This window comes from Chelonoidis abingdonii, chromosome 16 (assembly GCF_003597395.2).
Source record: "Chelonoidis abingdonii isolate Lonesome George chromosome 16, CheloAbing_2.0, whole genome shotgun sequence".
NCBI classification, from domain to species: Eukaryota; Metazoa; Chordata; order Testudines; family Testudinidae; genus Chelonoidis; species Chelonoidis abingdonii.
In genome coordinates this window covers 27,381,620-27,401,233 of record NC_133784.1, presented here as the reverse complement: position 1 = coordinate 27,401,233, position 19,614 = coordinate 27,381,620, and the positions used below count along the sequence as shown (strand labels likewise).

Genomic DNA, 19,614 nt, shown 5'->3' with positions numbered 1-19,614 from the left:
TATCTGATCGATGTGATTCCCCCAGGCGCTTCAGACGGGTGTCGTGGGGGTCTCCCATAGGCATTAGCTTGAGGCAGGCTCAGCACAGTCTGAAACCTGGAGACCTAGGCATGAGCCCAGGTACCAGGAAGGAGGGAAGGGTAGAAATCCCTTATCTCCAATTACTATATACGCTAAGTACTATCAACTACAACTAGAAACTGCTGACAACTACTTTATAACAACTATCTACAGGTATAAACGAGCTAAGAGCTAGGGAAGTGGCGATCAAAGCCGTGCTCCACAGTTCGAACGACTGTCACAGGTGGTAAGAAGGAACTGAGGGGGTGCTAGGCTGGCAGGGGCTAGGGTAAAAATCTTCCAATGATCGTGCACACACCTAAGTGGAATCGATATGTGCAGAATTTTTAGCTCTTCGCGTGCTTGCTCATATTTTATTTGTCAAAATAACATCAGTTTCAATTATTTTGGTAATTTATTTCAAAATATGTCAGCAACTATGCCTGTTACAATACAGACAATGAAAAATGATAATTGACAAATAGATTCCTTACTAGGTATATAAATACAGAACTTTGAGTAATGCATTTAAATTACAATACATAACCATATTTCCCACCCACCCCTCCAGAAACAGTGCAAAGGGTTGAGGGAGTCAGGGGTAACAGAGGAGCTGAGGGAGAGGGGAGGAGCCTGGAAGTGAACCTGGAGGGTTGTTGGGTAAAGTATGGAACAGGTTGTTTTGGGTTTTTTTTGAGAGGGTGGGAGCAACTGTTAGGGAGCTGCCTCCATACAGATCCTGGCTGATCCCTAGCCTTTCCCATTCCATCTGCCCCTGTATCCCTGCACCCCTCCCCCCCCCAACACCAACTCAGCCAGCCCCATCTGGCCCTGTGCCTCCACTCCCATTCAGCCCCTGCCCCCATCTGTCCTCCTCTACTAGCCCTTATGAACCCCAGTCTGTGACACACCCCCCCCAGTAGCCCCATGCTGTCTGTCCCCCTCTATCCTAACTTGGCACTGCCTTCAGGAAGGCAACCTATTCCCTTCTCTATTGCAGCTGGAGATGGCCCAGAAGCAGCTGCTCTGTTCTAGCACACCAGTGGCCCCTGGTGGGCAAAAGGTGTAACTGCAGCAACTTTCAAGTTATTTTCTGCAGGAAAATTATGCATTGAAGAAAACTTTAGCAAAGAAAAATACAAGTTACTTTTGTGCATTATTATTAAATAAAGGTGCTTCCCAATATACATGATACAGGTTTGAGTTAATGATTGTTTGGAAAATATATGTGGATGAAGAAGGGAGAGTTACACCTGTCCTGGATCTTCTGCCTAGAATACCAGTGCAAGGTAATGTGTCTGTAGTATATTTTGAAGGTGTTTTCCCTATTACTGACTTTAAATAGTTTGTGTCCTGGACTCACAATACAGCAGGTTACTCACAGTATGTCATACTTTGCTCATGCTCTGACTTGTGATGTGTGGCAGATCTAGCAGAACCTATTTTGACTGGTATTGTAGGAATGGCTGCAGACATGAAAGCGCTGGCATTTTATTAGACCAGTGCATCAAAAATATTCCTATCATCCTAATAAGCATAAACTTATGTCTACTAAGTGTTCCCTGTTTTAAAACTGTGCTTGGTATGTAACGGTAATGCTTTTTTGAAAGTAATGACCGCTCAGGCAAACAACAACTGTTGTTAACCTAGAATCTGAACATTTCACCCCGACCCCTTCAAAAAAAATTCTTGTCAAAGCTCAGTGTTTTGTTTGTTTAGGGGGGGTAGGGGGGTCATCTAGCTTGCTGTGGTGCTTTAGCTTGTCCAACAAGTAACAAACTTTGGGCTTTTTAATTAGTTTTGCTCTCTCATACCAAATTTAAGTTAGAAAAAAAATATAGGATCCCCTGACAAGTTTAGTGGCATTATTGTATATTGCAGGGCATGGTGGAAATGTCAGTCAAAGAGAAGCAGCCTGTTTTCCCTGCTACCTATTTTATGTGCCACTGGAGTCTGTCTCATTGAAGACACATTCCAAAAACATTTGATGGTTCTGCTTTGTGTTTATAAACCTAACTGCCTTTGACTTTGACTGTAATGTGTTACAGTACTTCCTCCTCTGCCTCAATTGTACATAGCTCATGCTTCCAAATTGATCTTAAGCAGGTATAAGCTATCTGAAATCTGTTTGATGGCAGCACATTTCGTAGAGGAAAGGTTTGTGACAGTTGTCCAAAAACCACAATACTACTTTGTCAGGCTCTGTAGGGGTGTCTAGGAAGCTTGAGGAGATGCTGCAGCTTCCACAAGCTATGTGTATTCTGTTAAAAGAAATTGCTGTATCAGTATGAATTAATGAAACATGAAAATTATTCAGATGTGGCCCCTTACTGAAAAGCAAGAAGTTCAGAATCCCTTTTCCTTGTAAGGGTATTAACCAAACAATTTTTAGTTTACATTCTACTGCTGTTCTGAAGTTTGAAAATAACCAGTCTGTTTTTCTAAAGACAGAGGCAAACATCAGGCTTAAGCTTGGAATAATTGTGTATCCAGTTGTGTACATTAGTCTAACAGAAATAAAGCAAAGGCTTCAAACCCCTTATTCAAATGATTAGGTTAAGTGGCAAAGTGTGGAACTTGTTCCTAACTCAAGCTGCTTGGCAGAGGTGTTAAATAATTCCAGTCACTTTTTCCTAAAAAGGCATATGAGCCCAGTACTGTTGTCTTAGCTAGGTTTTATGCCCAGGACATTTGCTGTAGTTAGGACTTACTTGTATTTAATCTTTTCTTTTCTTGCAGCTGTGCAGAATAAGCAAGCAGCTGTTGAAAATGGACCCCAGTGCTTCAGAAATATGCTCCTTTTACTGGGGATTGAGGCCTCCATTGAAAGTCTGATCAAATCAGTTGGCATGAAGAAATGAATACCCCTTACAAAACTTATAACTGGTAAAATTTGGAAATTCTTTTAATTATGATATTGAGTTATGCAGTCTATAATTTTATTGAATATAAACATTAAGTTATTTTCCATTTAAAAACCATACCCATAAAACATGCTATCTGTACAATTATGGCACGTTATATATAAATTGTCATGACATGAAAAATAAATACAGCAATTTAAATACAAAAATGCCAAATAAAATAATTAGAGTGAATTTCATTATAAATTTAAATTTCTGAATTAATGTACCAGAGTGGTTCTTCTGTCCTTAACATTTTCTAGAACGGGTTACAGGAACATGTGCTGTCAAATTCAAGTCAATAAAAAGTGGACATTTCATTTCACAGCTCTATACAAAAAGTACAGTGATTTTAAAACAGAACAGTGACACTGAAAGCAGAACAAAGTTGTATTTAAATATTCCTTCTACTCAGTTAAGATAGAAGTACAGAAATAAATGACCAATACAGCCAAATTTAAGTTTGTGAAGAATAGTCAGGTGGTTAGAAATCAATTTTGTGAATGGTAGTGAAACAGTACAGCTGCTGCTTCTTCTATAATGTGGCTGTAGAATAGACATTACTACTTTCACAAAGTGTTGCACTTTAATTACTGTTTATCATGGTTTGGTTTGAAAGCTTGCACCATCATTGAGGCATATTGTCAACTTGATACTTTACACATTGCAATCTATAAACAAATATGAAGCAGTTTCAAGACATTTCTTGCAACCTCATTATGCTCATCAGATATTTTAGTATTAGCTCACTTGTAAATGTCTAGCATTTCTCAAAGGGGGAAAGAAAACAGTCAATTTTGCACTGGCACTTTAAAAGTACTGCAATAGCCAGCCAGTTTCCATAGAGTTAAGTGACACCTCATTTTACTTTTGGAGTCCTCTAAAAACATTGGGAAAACATGGCAGGCAAGCTCAAAATTAATCCCTAGTACCTTAAAAATGGCGTACTTGCATATATGTTGGGAGTAAATATTTTTCTGGGCTCAGGGGGCCAAAAAGGCTATAATATATGTAAATGGAGAACTCTCTTGCTAAGTAGTTTCAATGAAGAGTTCTTCTGCAAACTCAAGTGCATGATTCTGTAAGTATGCATATACAACTACGATCTGGCGTACATTTTGATGGAGCAAGTAGTGTACACACATTTACATGCACACATAAAGCAGAGTAAGGCTGGTAGATCTTGGATTAGACCTTCCTGTTTTAAAACAGTAAGCTTGTCAGTCATTACCAGAAAATATCAATCATCTATTTGGTCACTCAGTCTGTTCTGGCAAGGAATAACTGAACTGAAGCACCAGTGTGAGTGGCTTGATTCAGTCTTCCTACCCCCACAGAATGAGTAGAATGCAGCTGAGCAACAGTAGGCGTTAAATGCTGCCAGACTGCAGTTTATTTCAAATTTCTTCTTATTCAAGCACAGAAAAAGGCCTTTTGAAGTTCTGCTGCTAAGCAGGCAGAACTAATACTACTACAGCCATTTCACTATTTGTGTGTAATCTTGTGCCAGCGAGTTTCCTCTTTAAAATACATATAGCAGCAAACTACAGTTAGATGCTTCCTGCATGCACATGGAAACTGAACTATGGTGTGTACATACACCAAGAGTGGGAAATTACAGCATAAACCTGACCACAGTAAGTTTTTTGTCCTGCCGTAGATAATTCTTCATCATTTTAACTAAAAATGACCAGCCCCTTTGAATTAAATGTGACTTATCTTTTAATTCTCTGCTCAGAGGGTGGTATTATTACAACACTGCAGCTAGCCACACAGAAGACTGCAATAAATCAACAACTAAGTCAGACTGCTGTGGATGTAACAAGTCTAATCTAAAGAGCAAACAGCTGCACCCCAGAAAGGCACATTACTAACTGGTGGTAGGTTTAGTGGATCACGGTAACATGGTTCACTTCTAAGGGTTAAGCAATACTGCTGTATAAATAAGTTCTCATTAGGAATATCACCGCTCTGGGCCCAACGGTCAAACGGGCCATGGTCTCACAGAACTGTACATTGGGTCCTGCCAATGAACACGGCGCTATTTTTTACGAAAGCCAGTACTCTGAAGAAGTTCAAATAAAATGCAATGAAACAAAGGGCATTAGAGTCAAGCTCCCAGTATAAATCTACTGTTCTATGCTATGAGGAGAGGTAAGTCCTTGTTAAGACAACCTCCATATTTTCAAACTTATTACTACTACATACCTACTGTATACAGATAGCAGCATTTCAAGATGGGCTTGAACAACATCTCCTTGTACATTCTCAGGGTATGAGCGCCCCACAGAAATGCAAAGAAAGCTTTTCAACAGCTAAGAGAACGTGTAGTTTATTATTCCACAATTCCCACATTTCTTAATAGTTTCATCCCACTGTTTTTGATCTAGTTGAACCTGTTTCACTTTTAAACTTCACAAGAATCAGGGAATAGCACCTCATCCACACAAATCATCTCGAGCTTGGCAGATGTGTTTAACTTGTTACCACACAAACTAAAGCCACTGCTAAATGTTGGCACAAAGTTAACTGACACCCACCATCAAGGAAAAGTCACAACCTACGATTACAGTGAACTTTACAAGATAAAGCAGATACCATCTGTCAACCCTTTTCTCAAGAAAATGTCATTGCAGTCACAGCCTGATTCAAGAACAGCCTTTGCTAGCTGCTGTTTAATGCACAAAAAAAGTTGAGACACATCTGATTTAAGTCCAGAATCACATGGACAATAATTGAGTATACAATTCCTATAGCTAAAGTTGAATTAGGAAAGAGCTCATTCCTGATTCACTAATTTGGCAGGACTAGCTCAGTGTGGACCACTCGATCAAAGCCTGATATGTTCAACCAGCGAATAATTAAAAATCAAGGCTGCTTCCCTAGTAAAACTCCTAACCCTTACCCTTTATTTTGTGAATTTCTACTTACATTTATACAAATCCTTACAGAAAGCTTTTTCAGACTGATCACAACACTTTTGGAAGCAGAGTCTCAATTTCACTCACTCTGCTTAAAATAGATTTGCACTAACATGCAAGCTCTACCTAGCCAGCACCAAAGAGCAATTATACACTTCAGTAGTGTGTTTTGTTTTTTAAACATTAAATTACATGGGCAGCCATTTATTTTGTATTAAGTTTAGTGCATTTTTAATGTGCTCAGTGCGGCTTAATTTTGAATTTGGTTTTATTAATGCGGGGGGTGGGGGTTGCTTTTGTTTTAAAGCATTGAGTGTTAAACATGAGAATTACAGGATGGCCTTGCACCTTGTGCATTTTATGATCAGGCTTTCTGCATTAGTGCAATGTATCTGGAAGTTCCTGACTCTGCACTGAAGAATAAATGAGAATTAATCCAGAACATTTCATTTGGTGCTTCACATAGTAGTCATTCAATTTTAACAACATGGACTTAAACCTCAAGTTGATCTGTCATGTTGTTGCAGGGTATGGCACACATCTGTTCTGTAATATTGAATACATTCCTTCAGATTAAGTTAATATGTTGGAAGGTGTTTCTTTAGTACTATGCCATGTCTTTGAAAGGCATACCCATTAAAATATATTCCTTAAAGCAAAAACATTCACAGCTGAAAAATGCACTGAACATAATAGAAAATCAACGTAACTACATTTCATTAACCCTTCACTTTCAACCATAACCTTAAGGAAACAGTTACACTTTATGGAGAACTAATGTGCAGTCTTCATTCTCCTTGAACAGATTTGACATCACTGGATCATCTTTCGCCTGTACATTCTTCAAATAATAATTTACTATCTTGCCATCAAGTTTGTACTGATGTGGAATGCTTTCATATGGCTTAAGATCTAGGTCCAGGACAGAAACTGAAAAGGTGAATCTGGATCTGGATGCCAGAACGACAGGCCTTTGAGCAGAGCTGAAAAAGAAGACCAATGGAATGTTGCAAGACAATTTGTTTAAAGCAAACAGACCACTTATGCTCTTAGTGGAAATTCAAAGCCCAGTGCCTATCTAAGGCTTTATCACAAATAATTCTGCTTTACATGTAAAGATCACATGCAATACATTGCCAGTGTCTCCACATTTATTAGGCATTATAAACTAGAAAAATGGGACTACAGCTGATGTAGCTTTTAAAAGCAGCCATGGTTCATTCTTAACTCAGGTTTAGTTTTTCCAGTCCAAAACGATGTGGGAACAGGAATGAACAAACCATTTATTTACACATGCCAATCCTTTTCCTGTTCGTTTCCACATCAATTTAAACCAAACCTCCCTAAATTGCTCTATCACTAACACTGCTAAATGAAAATCTCAACTGGCGGTTTTGGCAATAAGAGCTACTTGTATAAATGCAAAGTTTGTCAGAAATAGTGCACTGAACTTCTACAGCTAGGAACAACCATCACCTGCACAGACATAATGGTAGGCAGGTAGTGTTAATGCCATTTCACAAATATCCTTTTTATATACTAAACTGAAGTAATAGCCTCCTCTTCCTCTGTATGAAACTTACTTTGTTCAACTTATTATCCTGGCCTGAGTGAATAAAATTGCCTTCTGCCTATCAGAACTAGCATTCAGGTGTTATGAATACATCTTAAAACAATATTAGAAAATAACTCCCTGAAGTGACCTACGAATCTAAGTAAAAGGTTTGGAAGGGAGAATTTTCTATCTTATTTTCTCAAGTATTATAGGTTAGAGAAGAGAGATTACCTTCTTCAGAGTTCATCCTCCGAAACAACACTAATCCACATGGAAAATTAGCTTCTATCTGAGGAGGTGACTAGGGTTATGTTGACAAAAAAGTCAACATGGATACTAAGTTACTAAAGCTGCATGGTTGCAACAAAAGTTGCACCTCTTGATGTTTTGACAGAATGAGAGCAAGACACTTGACACTTCAGGTCAGTCACTTAAAAAGGTTAAGTTGGCTCTGTCTATTTTCAAAAGCAGCTTTCCTGCATACCTCAAATCAGAGGACAAGCCCAGGATGAACACAGCCACTACCAAGTATGTCTCCCATCCAATACTCTATCACTCTAATGATAAGAAATTGAGTAAATCCTAATATCCAGAAAGGGATCAAAAGATATGCAGTGATAAAGAATGAGAACATAACTCTTTTGCCATGGTGACTGAGGTAATTCATTTTTGTTTATCCTTAAAGGCATATCATCAACATTAGGACTTTGAAACAGATTTCAGCCTCCAAATTAAGAGTGTGTCATAGCAGTTAGCTCAAATTATAACTTGAGAGTTGCCGAAATTAAAATCTTTAGCTAGAGCTAGGCAGCCTGTCAGAAAAGCTTAAGTGATGCTGACACATAAGTTAGTAATGCAGTGGGAATGCAACAGTTCAAGTTACAACAAACTCATCAGCAGTTAATCTAATCACTATCCAACTCCAGTATTGTTTTGCTGTGTGGTTGCTCTCACTTGACTGCTAGCATGCAGTAATTCAAGCTAACTGTTGCAGCGAATACAAGCCTTAAATCAGGGATTCTCAAATTGGGGGTCGGGACCCCTCGCGGGGTCACAAGGTGATTACATGGGGGCGTCGCGAGCTGTCACCCTCCACCCCAAACCCTGCTTCACCTACAGCATTTAAAATAGTGTTAAAAAAGTGTTTTTAATTTATGCGGGGGGGTTGCACTCAGAGACTTATTGTGTGAAAAGGGTCACCAGTACAAGAGTTTGAGAGCTACTGCCGTAAGTAATTTCAGTGTTCAAAAAAAAAAAAAAAAGGAAAAAAAGTTGAGTCTCCTATTCTAAATATTTTAATCAGAAATTCATGATGAGTATTCCCACTGTCAACATGGGCAACCCAACTGTGAAACACCCTGAATTTATTTTTTTTTTTAATCTTGGCTGTCTGAATGAACTGTCTTTCAGAATCCCTTACCATTCATCCTGTAGACAAGGTGAAAGGGAAATCATGATGGAGCAGTCCTTAGCTGTCATTGCTACTCTGTACTGCTGAACCTATATACAAGATAAAAACAGAGTGAGTTATCTCCATAATAAGAGCATCTGAAAAGTATTTCTAGACTTAGGTACAGATACAAAGCCAAAATACATTATCTAAGCATACACAATGAAAATGTAAAGTAATAATCACTTCAGGTGTTGAGGAGATTATACTGAGGTCATTACTCCTCAGACTTTTTGTATTCACTAACATTTTTTCTGTGTCACATTACAAATGGTTAACTCTTCACACAGACTGCTTTGCATGAGTACATATTTATTCTATACTAGGTGAACTAATAGGAAATAGCTATTCATTTAAATGTACCATGTGATTTAGAAAGAAGGACTTTGTGAATAATTAGTTCCTTTGTTTAGTAAAAAGTAGGAGTATGAGCTGATTTTCAAAGGGGATGAGCACTTCAATGGGAATTTTAACTGTTCAGCATCTCACCAGATTTTCTCTCTCATTGATTGTTACAGTATACACAAGCTCGGAAGGATTAGATTATCAGTAGTCATTTTCGCTGTAAACACACATACCAATGAAAAATATTTCCATTGACAGTAACTGAAATTTACAGATAAGTAAAGGAAGAAAAATGTTGATTAAATTAAGGTTATTTACTACCTTGATGCTGACAATTTGTTTTAATGGTTATAAATCTAACTTTCTGAAGGGAGTTTTCTATCATTAAGTGTCTGACCGCCTCAAAGTTTCCCACAACTCTGAAAGCTTAAATACATTAAAAATGCTTTAAAAAAAAATCAAATATCCACCAACATTATAAAAAAAAAAGAAATCAAATTCTGCCAAGCTCAATTATATATTAGATACTTTATGGAAGCTGACAGAATAAAGTAAGCTTTAGCACCCATGCTGAAGAAAGGTACCTTTGTAAACGCAAATGCTTCTGTTCCATCATCTTCAGTTGAAAGATCTAGAAGTTTCTCATAAAATGCTTCATTGTAAGGTCCATCTATCTGTGATGTACTTCTAATAAGTACAAAAAACAGGAAGAAGTTTTACTGATCTAGTTACAATTTTTACTGGCCCAAACCTTTCAAAAAAGGTGTTTTCATCAGGTGAGGGTAAACCTTTACTAAAAGTAAAACAGCATTATGATGGGAAAGAATTGCAATGTTGTAAAAATGGAGAAACAGCAGATCTTCCACCACAGTTTGAAGAGGCTCCCAGCAACAGCATTTTTACTAGGAGACTTGTATAAAATCCTTCAGTTCCTAAGAAACTGAAGTCATAAGTGCATGAGTTGGCTAATATGTAATATCAAGCTGGGAACAAGTTTTTAGTTTAGTGCTAATGCACAGCAGCTATATAAACGGTGACCAGACAGCAAGTGTGAAAAATCGGGAAGGGGGTGGGGGGTAATAGGAGCCTATATAAGAAAAAGACCCAAAGATTGTGACTGTCCCTATAAAATCAGGACATCTGGTCACCCTAGATATATACAGGTAAAGAATACAAATGAAATGCTTAATCTGTGCACACATCAGAAAAATATGTAAGATTGAATTTATGTTGCCAGGCTTTTTAAGAAATTCGAAGTACAGTGTTATATTGCCAACTATTTATTAGCAGGACTCAATATTAAGGTTTCTCACTATATATGTAATATTTCAGTTCTATATCAAAATGTTGATTTCCACATATCAGAAGCAGTTCAGAGAGTAAACAGTACCTTTTGCAAATGAAGCTCTATTACCCTCCTGTGGTTAGTGTCTAAATTACACAAGAAGGTTACATTTTAAGGAATACAAAGAACAATACAAAATGAAAGAAGGCCTCGCCTTAGAGTGATCTTCTATTACAAAAACAAACTGGACTTGGTTTTCCATCTGAAGTAAGACCAGTTTAACCCTCAGTGCTCAGTATTTTCCCAACAACAGATACCAGAAGGCATTTACTGCACTTATTCAATACAAGCTGCTATATAGGTCACCATTTTATGATGGCAATCTGGTAAACTCACACAGCTACTGATCTTGGATTTCTACAGTCTAAACTAACATAGTATTTCATCACTCTCTCTATTTCAGAAAGGGTCTTACTAGAATAATTTCACATCAGAGCTACACTCCATAAACTTCCTCATCTATTTCACTGCAAGCAGCAGTGATGCAAACACAGAAGGTTCTCACTTATAAAAGCACTACACTGAGCAACTGAACAGATACTGGAATTTCACATTGTTATGAGCACATCTTTATGTACCTCCTGCAAACTGGATGGGAACAGGAGAATTAAGAATTTACTTTGTTGTTTCATTTCTTCACTGGTTTCCAATATGTAATGGACCATTTCTCTTCCACTAGACTGATGGGCAGCAGAACCTATCACTACCTATAAGGACTTAATATGTTCTGTCTGGGTCCTTGTGTTCTTCTTTTCCACTAGTACATTACCCATATTTACAGGAAAACATAAAACTGAGCCTTAAATTAACTGAAGTAATTAATGTGTAAATGTGTGTCCTTTTGTACCATTGCTATGTACTGGAGTACATTACCAGTGATTTCTATTCCATCAGAAATCAATTTGTAATCAACATATCAATGTCTCACTCCCACAAGACTAAACACTGAGAAACTTGCCCATCGAGTGAGGGAGAAAACATGATTATAGGGGATCCACAACCTTAAAATATGCCTTGGCTCTATCAAAGGAGGAGGAGTGACACTTGTTTCACTATAGTCGAGGCAGAATTTGAGGAAACGTTTTTCTATATCAGGTCATAAACTGGAGACAAGTTTCAATAGTGACAAAAAAAAGTGTTAGACATGAGATAGGAAATATTAGACAATCACGTCAACTTTCTTGGCTGAACAATACCAAGGGATTCATTACTGCAAGGCTGCAAGTTTGCTCACCTCGACAATCACTAGACAGAATTTAACATAGGAACTGCCACACTGAGTCACATTCCACCTTGTCTAGCATCCTGTATCTGACAGTGGCCAGCGCCAGATGCATTAGAGGCGGGTTTAAGAAAACCCAATAGTAAGCAGATGTGGAATAAATTAACTCTCATACACACATCCTAGTGGTCTCACCTTAAATACTTATGGTTAGAATTTGGCTTAAAATCTTAATGCACTATGTTTCAAATCCCTGCCAAAACTTTAAAAACAACTACTTTGGATACTCTTATTCATTCAAGTGTCAAATCCCTCTGACATGCACTAAATTCTTGGTGCTAAGGTCATCTTGTGATGAATTCCACAGCCTAATATCACATCTTGTGAAATAATAATTCCTTTTATCACTTGAATTACTGCCAAAAAGAGCTCAGGTAAACAAAGGGGAAGTGGGACAGGTAATCAATTTTAATCATGTTTTGCATTTGTATTTTTTAGTTCTTTTCCTAAAAAGTGGGGGAGAGGGGAGGTGATTCTCATTGGATGGTAAGCATTAAAACATGTTGATTTCCAACTAAATATAGCCTTTACATTAAATGTGCATTTCTTATTTACTATTCGTGATTTTGTATCACTCTATTTTGATGAAAATTCAAATTCAATTAAAAAATGAACAAAAGCATTTTACATTTTTGTATTAAATAAAACTACCTTAAAGTGCTAGACACACAAAAAAAAATCAAAACATATTTTACATTTAAAACTAGCTGATTTTTTTTAAAAAAAAAAAATAGCGTCTATAGTTAGTGAACTGAACTGTTTCCAGTCAACGCGTCCTTTAAGATTTTAGAACTAGTACATCTCATCTGTTCACAGCTACTTTTTATTCATAGATTTGAAGAGGAGAAACAAGCTTTCCTGCTTTTTCAATTCCCAGGTGTCATAAACAGATAGCTACGGGTTAATGTTTCTTTTACCTGTAAAGGGTTAACAAAGAGAATCACACACCTGACCAGAGGACCAATCAGGAAACGAGATTAATTTCAAAAGTGGCGAGGATTTTGGGGTGTCCTTCTTTTGTCTGTCTCTCTCTGTTCTGTGCTTCAACTTCGGTCTCGCTACAGAGTAGTAATTTTCTATCTTCAAGCTCTTCTAATCTTCACGTTCCAAGTTGTAAGACAAAGGTAGATAAAACAATAGCTTTTATGTGTTTTTTGTATTTACATGTGTGTTAGTTGCCTGGAATGTTTAAATTGTATTTCTTTGAATAAGAGGCTGTTTATTCATATTTTTTTTTAAGCAATTGAACCTTCGTATATTTTTATCTTGATTACAGAGAGCATTTTTATGTCTTGTCTTTCTTTTGATATAAAGCTTTTCTTTTAAAAAACCTTGTTGGTTTCTTTTCCTAAGTGAGTCGTAGGGAACAGAAATCACCTGTGCCAGGAATTACGGTTTCTCTTCAGGGAAAGACTGGGTAGGGGGAAAAAGAAGGAGGGGGGAAGGTAAATTGCCCTCTCTGTTTTGTAATTCAAGGAGTTTAAGTACAGTAATCTTCCAGGATAACCCACGGAGGGGAAGCCTGGGGAGGAAGTAAAGAGAAGACAAGGGGAGTGGGGTTATTTCCCTTTGTGGTAAGACTCAGGGCATCTGAGTCTTGGGGTCTCCCCAGGGAAGGTTTTGGGGAGACCAAAGTGAGCCAAACCTTGTTATTTCTCCTAGAAGAAATCTAGATGGGAATATATTCACATCAACCAGAAAATTGTCCCCAAATTAGATTGTGCAGAAGTTTATCTGCTGTGTTACATGAACGGTGAAATGAGAAGTTCCATATCTAGACACTAAAATGAAAAGCATGATGATCAAGGCAACATAATGGGTCTCTAGATACCAAAGATGATTCAGGAACAGCAGGATTCAAAATAGATTTTGTAGAGTGCTGTATTGTGTCTACACACCTGGCCAGCCTGCAAAAATTAGGCTGTATCTTTTTGTATCAACAGTAGAGTGAGGCACAATAAAGTAATCTGTCCCATGGTATCAAGGAATCCACAAATCTGAATGATGGCAACAAGGTTAGAACAACAAACAAGGAATCAGGAGACCTGGGTTCTATTTGAGCAAGTTACTTTAACATCTGTCCTTCAGTTTCGCCTTCTGGGGATTCTACTTCCATACCTCCATTTGACAAGCTAAATACATTAAGGTTTGAGACACTTCAGATATACTTTGTTATAGCCATGGTATAGCGAAAGATTATGAAAAACTTCACCCTCCTCACCCCTATTAAGAGGAAATCCATCTATATTGGTAAATCTGCACTGTGACTTGGAGTTACTTGAGAGAGAAGTAAAGGAGGAATTTTGCTTCAATCCCAAGCCAAAAGATGTCATTTCCAGCTTTTGGAGGAAACAAAGCAAGTTTAATAGGCCCCCAAACAAGCTGCCCTTGGGAAGGTTCCTCTTCAGAGATATGTAACCAGTAGTACTGCACTACTCAGGAAGCAGAAGTTAGAAGCACAGGCCAGTGGAGAGAGACCATGGGCAAGAAGTGGAACAAAGACCTCCATACGCAAGGAACTGCTGAGCCTACACACGAAAAAACCAGTGCAAGAAGGCAGAGAGCGCAGAGTGGAGACCCAAGCTCCTAAATACTGATAGTGGCTGATGATGCCATCACCATCTAAAGTGCGGTGTCCAGTTTTTTTGCCTCTTAGAGAGACAGCTGACATCAAAAAGGTCCATGAAAATGGTATGGTGGGGCTTGCATAAAGATCACAGTGAAAACTTTCAGTACCACCTTAATACCCAGTCCCATATCAGAATAAGGGGATGAGTGGTGAAATTAAAAGGGCAGTGTGATTAGAAAAAAAAAAGTAAGTACTGTTCTGCCAGATGTAAATACTAAGGCTGATGCTTTTTAAAAACAGAGCGGAATATTTTAATGGTCATTAACATTCACAACTTTACAAGGCCAGACATAAAACTAATAATACATTTCACTGGTTATTTTCATCCTTCCCCTATCGCTTTATGTATGGGTCACCTCCAGAGGCATAATGCTATACTGTGAACCAATGGTCTCATCCATTCCGCCAAGTTTTATGATACCCTGAATTTGTATCGAAACCAGAAGACAAATACAGACAGAAACTTTCCAGAGTCTGCAGTGCAAATTATCACGTTACACCTTCCTGAGCTCAATACAGAAGACAGCCTGGAAATCTTACCTCTCCTCAGGAAACTCCTCTAAGTACTGTTCAACTCTATTGTACAAAGGATAAAGTCCCTCAATATCCAGCATGTCCAGCATCTGAGCCTGAAGGGTTTTATAAAGGAGACAGCCCCGTGGTAAGCCAGAGCTCTCCATTTTATTTTTACCTAGAAAAAAAAAGTATTTTCAAATTACGTAGTTTGAAAAAAGGATAACTGTTTTTACATAATAGACCCAACTATTCCCCAGCTTGATCAGCTGAAGGAAAAGCTACCGGCTAATTCTTAGGTTTAAAACAGTAAAATCGTAAGAGATGGGCATTCAATGTTTCACATTTTGAACTACTATATTATGTATAACACTAGAGTTTGACTGTGCAGTGAATCTTATGGGATGGAATCAGATTTTCTTTTTTTCATGGCAGAACACTCAAAGAAAAAAAAAGGGCAAAACAGAAAAAAATCTCCCTCACACATTTCCATGCTCTATCTTACACTACCAGAAATATTCAAAGACACAAGGGGCAGTTCAGCGCCTCACCTCCCCTTTGTGCTTTTGAAAATATCCCCCCGAAGAGTCAGACTGATTTACAAGGTAATCTAGACCACATAAAGTCATACAGCATTTCAGATCTTGAGTAGCTATTATACATTGTAGAAAACTGTACTGACGTCAAAAAAAAAAAAAAAAAGGCTCTCCCCCAAGAAATTCAACTCAGGAGTTCAACTTAAAGAAAAATCTCAGTCAAAACAGTAACATGGGTATGTAATGCAGCACCTGAAATGTTAGAATCAAGCACATGCACTGAATGCCAACTGCTGCTTAGAAATGGTTCCACGATCACATAGTGGTGCACTATAGGAGCTGCGTCCCAACCAGCGGCAATGTCTTGAAGACCAATTGCGCTTTTGCAAGATTAGAGTAGAGTAGTGAGGAAGTAATGCGCTCTGCCCCACCCCCCACAACTCCCAATCCTTATTTCCATTTCTCACACATATACACCCTTTTCCCTTTTAAATACCCACCTCATGCAGAAAAAAACACAAAAATTAATCCAAACTAAACTAAGTTAAAATAGCAGCTAAGGCAAGAAACTCTACAGTGTTTTTAGACACAGTATTGTAATTCGTAGGAGCACAAATTTTTTCTTTCATTTTTCTCCATTACTGCTTTTACATGCTTGCACTGATGAGTGGAGTTTCGTCATCAGTAGATGCACTACTAAAAAGTATTAATTCAAATTTAAATTCAGTCAAAATCAATTATCTAGAGTGAATGTAAAAGAATTTTAGAGTAGTGGGTTTTCAGCCCATAAACTTTCTTGTGTTTAAACAGGTAACAAAGCTCCCACTCTTGTTGCTTCAACTCTCACCCTAAGTAGCACACAGAAAAAAAATGCAGTGATCTGAATCACTGTATTATGTACCCTGAATTATATTACAATATATTTCATTACTGTGAAACAATTCTTACCATTTCTTACCAGCTCCTTACTGAAAGCACTTGCTTCACAGTAGCTCCTTCCTCGTGAAATGGGAACCGTTTTCACATTACCTGCCCTGCAGGCATCAGTACTACTAAGTAGAGTCATTGTTATTACATGGATTAATTCTTTAATAATCGTCCTTGTACAATGTGGTCCACTGACCATCCCATTTGCAGGAAAGAAGAAAGGTTTTAAGTGACGAGCAAGTTCATTCCAGTCAGAGAGAGAGTCCTGATCATCCTTACAGCCATAAATTAGTTCACCATTCTATAATTGAGCAAAGAAATACTTATGCATTTCAGAAAGTCCAAATATGAATATTTAATTATAAAGCACGCCGAACAGACTCATTAAGTGTAAGATTTAACAGTTGAAGAGGCATGTTTCAGTGGATACAAGGAGAGAGTCTGATCATGTAACAAAGATGGTTACAATATATGTTACTCAGAAGAAATACATTAAAATTATTGAACAACTGCATCAATTAGACATTTATCAGTCACAAATGCAATACTGCATGCTGGGGTAAATTGTCTAGTAGGTTCTTAGCTGCTAGACAAGGCACAGGTGCTGAACAAACTCCAGAAGGAAAAGTGACTTGGTTCATAAAGTTTAAGAGTAGGAAAGTTTAAAATTGTTCAAAATTGAAATATAAAATTGGTTTATTAGTTGCACAGAACACTCTTCCCACCCCATAAGTTTAACCATAAGCCATAAGACTTTTTTTTTCATAGACATTGAAAAAAACCCACTACATTGACTTCAATAGACTTTGAACAATAGGCCCGTAACAATTTAGTTAGAGTGGCACTGATGGGTTTGGTTTCCCCCCATTACCACCACTTTTAAAAATCAAATTACCAATGCTTCAACACAGCTGAAATAATTTAATTGGAGTTATATCTTATATTGGAGAGCTATTTTGTTTTATGTTGGAAATAGCTCACACACAGAGAGAGCTTGTTTTCTAGAATTAACACATATGCATGTGATATCTCCATAGTCTACAGAGTAGTGTTCATGTACTGCTATATGTTTTTGCTGCATCAGTTGTGGGCAATTAAGTAACATTTAACTTCCTCTACGGAGAAGAAATGTCGCTATATTCTTAAGTAAACGATGTACAACATATTCCACACGTTATGAAACTATGTGCAAAAATATACCCTTCAAGGAGCACTCAAAATTGCAACGTTTTGAAAAATACCTTATATTGAAAGGAAAAACCCAATCATGCATGCAGTAGTTAGGATATTACCTGTGGATGCTGTAATACAGTCCCATCGGCTTCATTATATCTTCAAGACTTTTCCAACAAAAATTAAGTGAGATATTGATTTACCTTCCATAAAATCAAATCTACATACATCTTTCCATACTGCGATTAGAAAGTTTGAATACAGAAAATCCTCAACTAAATATCTAGTGGGGTTTTGAATATTCAGATGTTAAGTTAAATGGACCCAATAATTTACAAGATAGTATAAAAAACATGCAAGCAATTTCAGTCCATCTTACCTTAAATATTTTTAAATTGTTCTGTGCCTCCTGTAATAAGCTTTTCAAGGCAAAGTGCATTCTGTGTTTATTTCTAGAGAAAAATTCATATGTAATATTTTAACAAAAAACACACACACTGTTCTCATTATATTACCATTACAGTAGCACTAGGACCCCAAAAGGCCAACCATTCATCCCCCACGCTGAATATATTCCCATATCGTTACTGAAGATGAAGCCAGTACAAAGAAAGAGATACCATAAAAGAGCAAACAAATCTGAGTAGTATCCAAGTTCTTGTGAGGTCTGATGTTTTGCCATCTGGACCACATACAATAATTAACAGCTACTGAGTTAAATTCTAGAGGTTTAAAAACAAAGATGCAAGAAAAGCACAAATATTGTTGCTATAAATCATAAAACATTTGTCAGCACTTGTGCTCCTTAACCTAAGACAAAATTCAACCTAATTTAAGACAACTAGCTATAAAGACACACATAGTCAGCAAATCACTGGAATTAAAGTAAATATTTTCTTACCCTGAGAAGAGATCTAGGGGACAGTATTTGCTCAATCGCTTCCATTTTCCATTTGCTACCTATTGAAACACATATCACTATGAATGCTCTCAGTTAATACAATAGTAAGTTTATGAAATACTCATTAGTTTTGTCTTAAGGAGCTTCAGAATATTTAAATCCTTTAGACATACTATTTCTGGCCAGTAGAGGGCTACATTCTCTTCATATTTAAACTCTACAGCAGTTCAGTTAAATTCCATAACAGCATTAAAAGGGGGAATCTCACATATTAGGAGTAAGGTCTATTCTAGGCAAAACTCTAATATTTAAATAAGGCATTAGTACATGATGTACATATTAATGGCTAAGTGAATGATTTCAGTGTTTGTTGTTACACACTGTGGCTGATGTAATCTTTTACTGGAACAACTTCAGCTGGTCAGAGAGAAAAGCTTTAAAGCTACCACAGAGCTCTTTGGACACCCACGGACATTACATGACTTCCTGGACCACGTTTACTGAAAAGTACTTGAAACTTAATTTGACATGGCAGTTTACCACACTGGCAACTAAAACTGTCAAAGCTGAGCAAAGATATTACCCTTGTTTGTTTCCAAATTCCCACAAAGTTTCTACATCTCCAGCTATATACTCACATTCCCTCTCATGCTCACATCCAGCATCTCAGTGACACTTAAATACCTACCTCTTTAACTATCAAGGAAATAAGCAACACATGTACATGTTTCAACAGGAAAGCAGGATTTCAGCAGCATGTTTATAATAAAACTAAGCACAGTGCCAGTAAGAGGAAAAGCAGGCTGAATATTTAAACATTTACCTTTAGGTGCTGATGCATGCAATAACGACACACCTTGTGCTTTATCTCCTGCGAAACATGGCTAGAGAAAGGAATGAACCCACATTTCGGCTGCAAGAAACAAAAACATTTAAAATGCATTTTAATAGATTTATTTACATGTCTTTTTTTTAAATCTATACCTTTCCTTCTCTCATATATCATATCTAATTAAAGGACTTTAAAGAGATAGAGAACAGGCAATATCTATTACCAAGGTTAATAGGTCATGC

General features: G+C 37.4%; 2 protein-coding genes across 5 annotated transcripts in view; one reads left to right on the top strand and one right to left on the bottom strand.

The window, feature by feature from the left end:
- Positions 1–3,133, top strand: part of CENPP (centromere protein P) — a 306,990-nt gene extending 303,857 nt beyond the window's left edge. For 2 of the 3 annotated variants that reach the window (XM_032785876.2, XM_032785877.2), the window contains 2 exons: positions 1,258–1,349; positions 2,800–3,133. In XM_032785876.2, the coding sequence (XP_032641767.1) occupies positions 1,258–1,349; positions 2,800–2,921 (214 nt within the window). In that variant the 3' untranslated portion in view covers positions 2,922–3,133. The remainder of the gene's footprint in view (positions 1–1,257; positions 1,350–2,799) is intronic. The other variant, XM_032785880.2, reaches the window with a different exon arrangement.
- IPPK (inositol-pentakisphosphate 2-kinase) overlaps positions 2,941–19,614 on the bottom strand; it is a 100,636-nt gene continuing 83,962 nt past the window's right edge. For both annotated transcript variants that reach the window (XM_075072796.1, XM_075072795.1), the window contains 8 exons: positions 19,364–19,453; positions 18,541–18,599; positions 18,019–18,091; positions 16,488–16,767; positions 15,031–15,181; positions 9,819–9,921; positions 8,860–8,939; positions 2,941–6,867 (listed from right to left, as the gene is read on the bottom strand). In XM_075072796.1, coding sequence (XP_074928897.1) covers positions 6,642–6,867; positions 8,860–8,939; positions 9,819–9,921; positions 15,031–15,181; positions 16,488–16,767; positions 18,019–18,091; positions 18,541–18,599; positions 19,364–19,453 — 1,062 coding nt within the window. In that variant the 3' untranslated portion in view covers positions 2,941–6,641. The remainder of the gene's footprint in view (positions 6,868–8,859; positions 8,940–9,818; positions 9,922–15,030; positions 15,182–16,487; positions 16,768–18,018; positions 18,092–18,540; positions 18,600–19,363; positions 19,454–19,614) is intronic.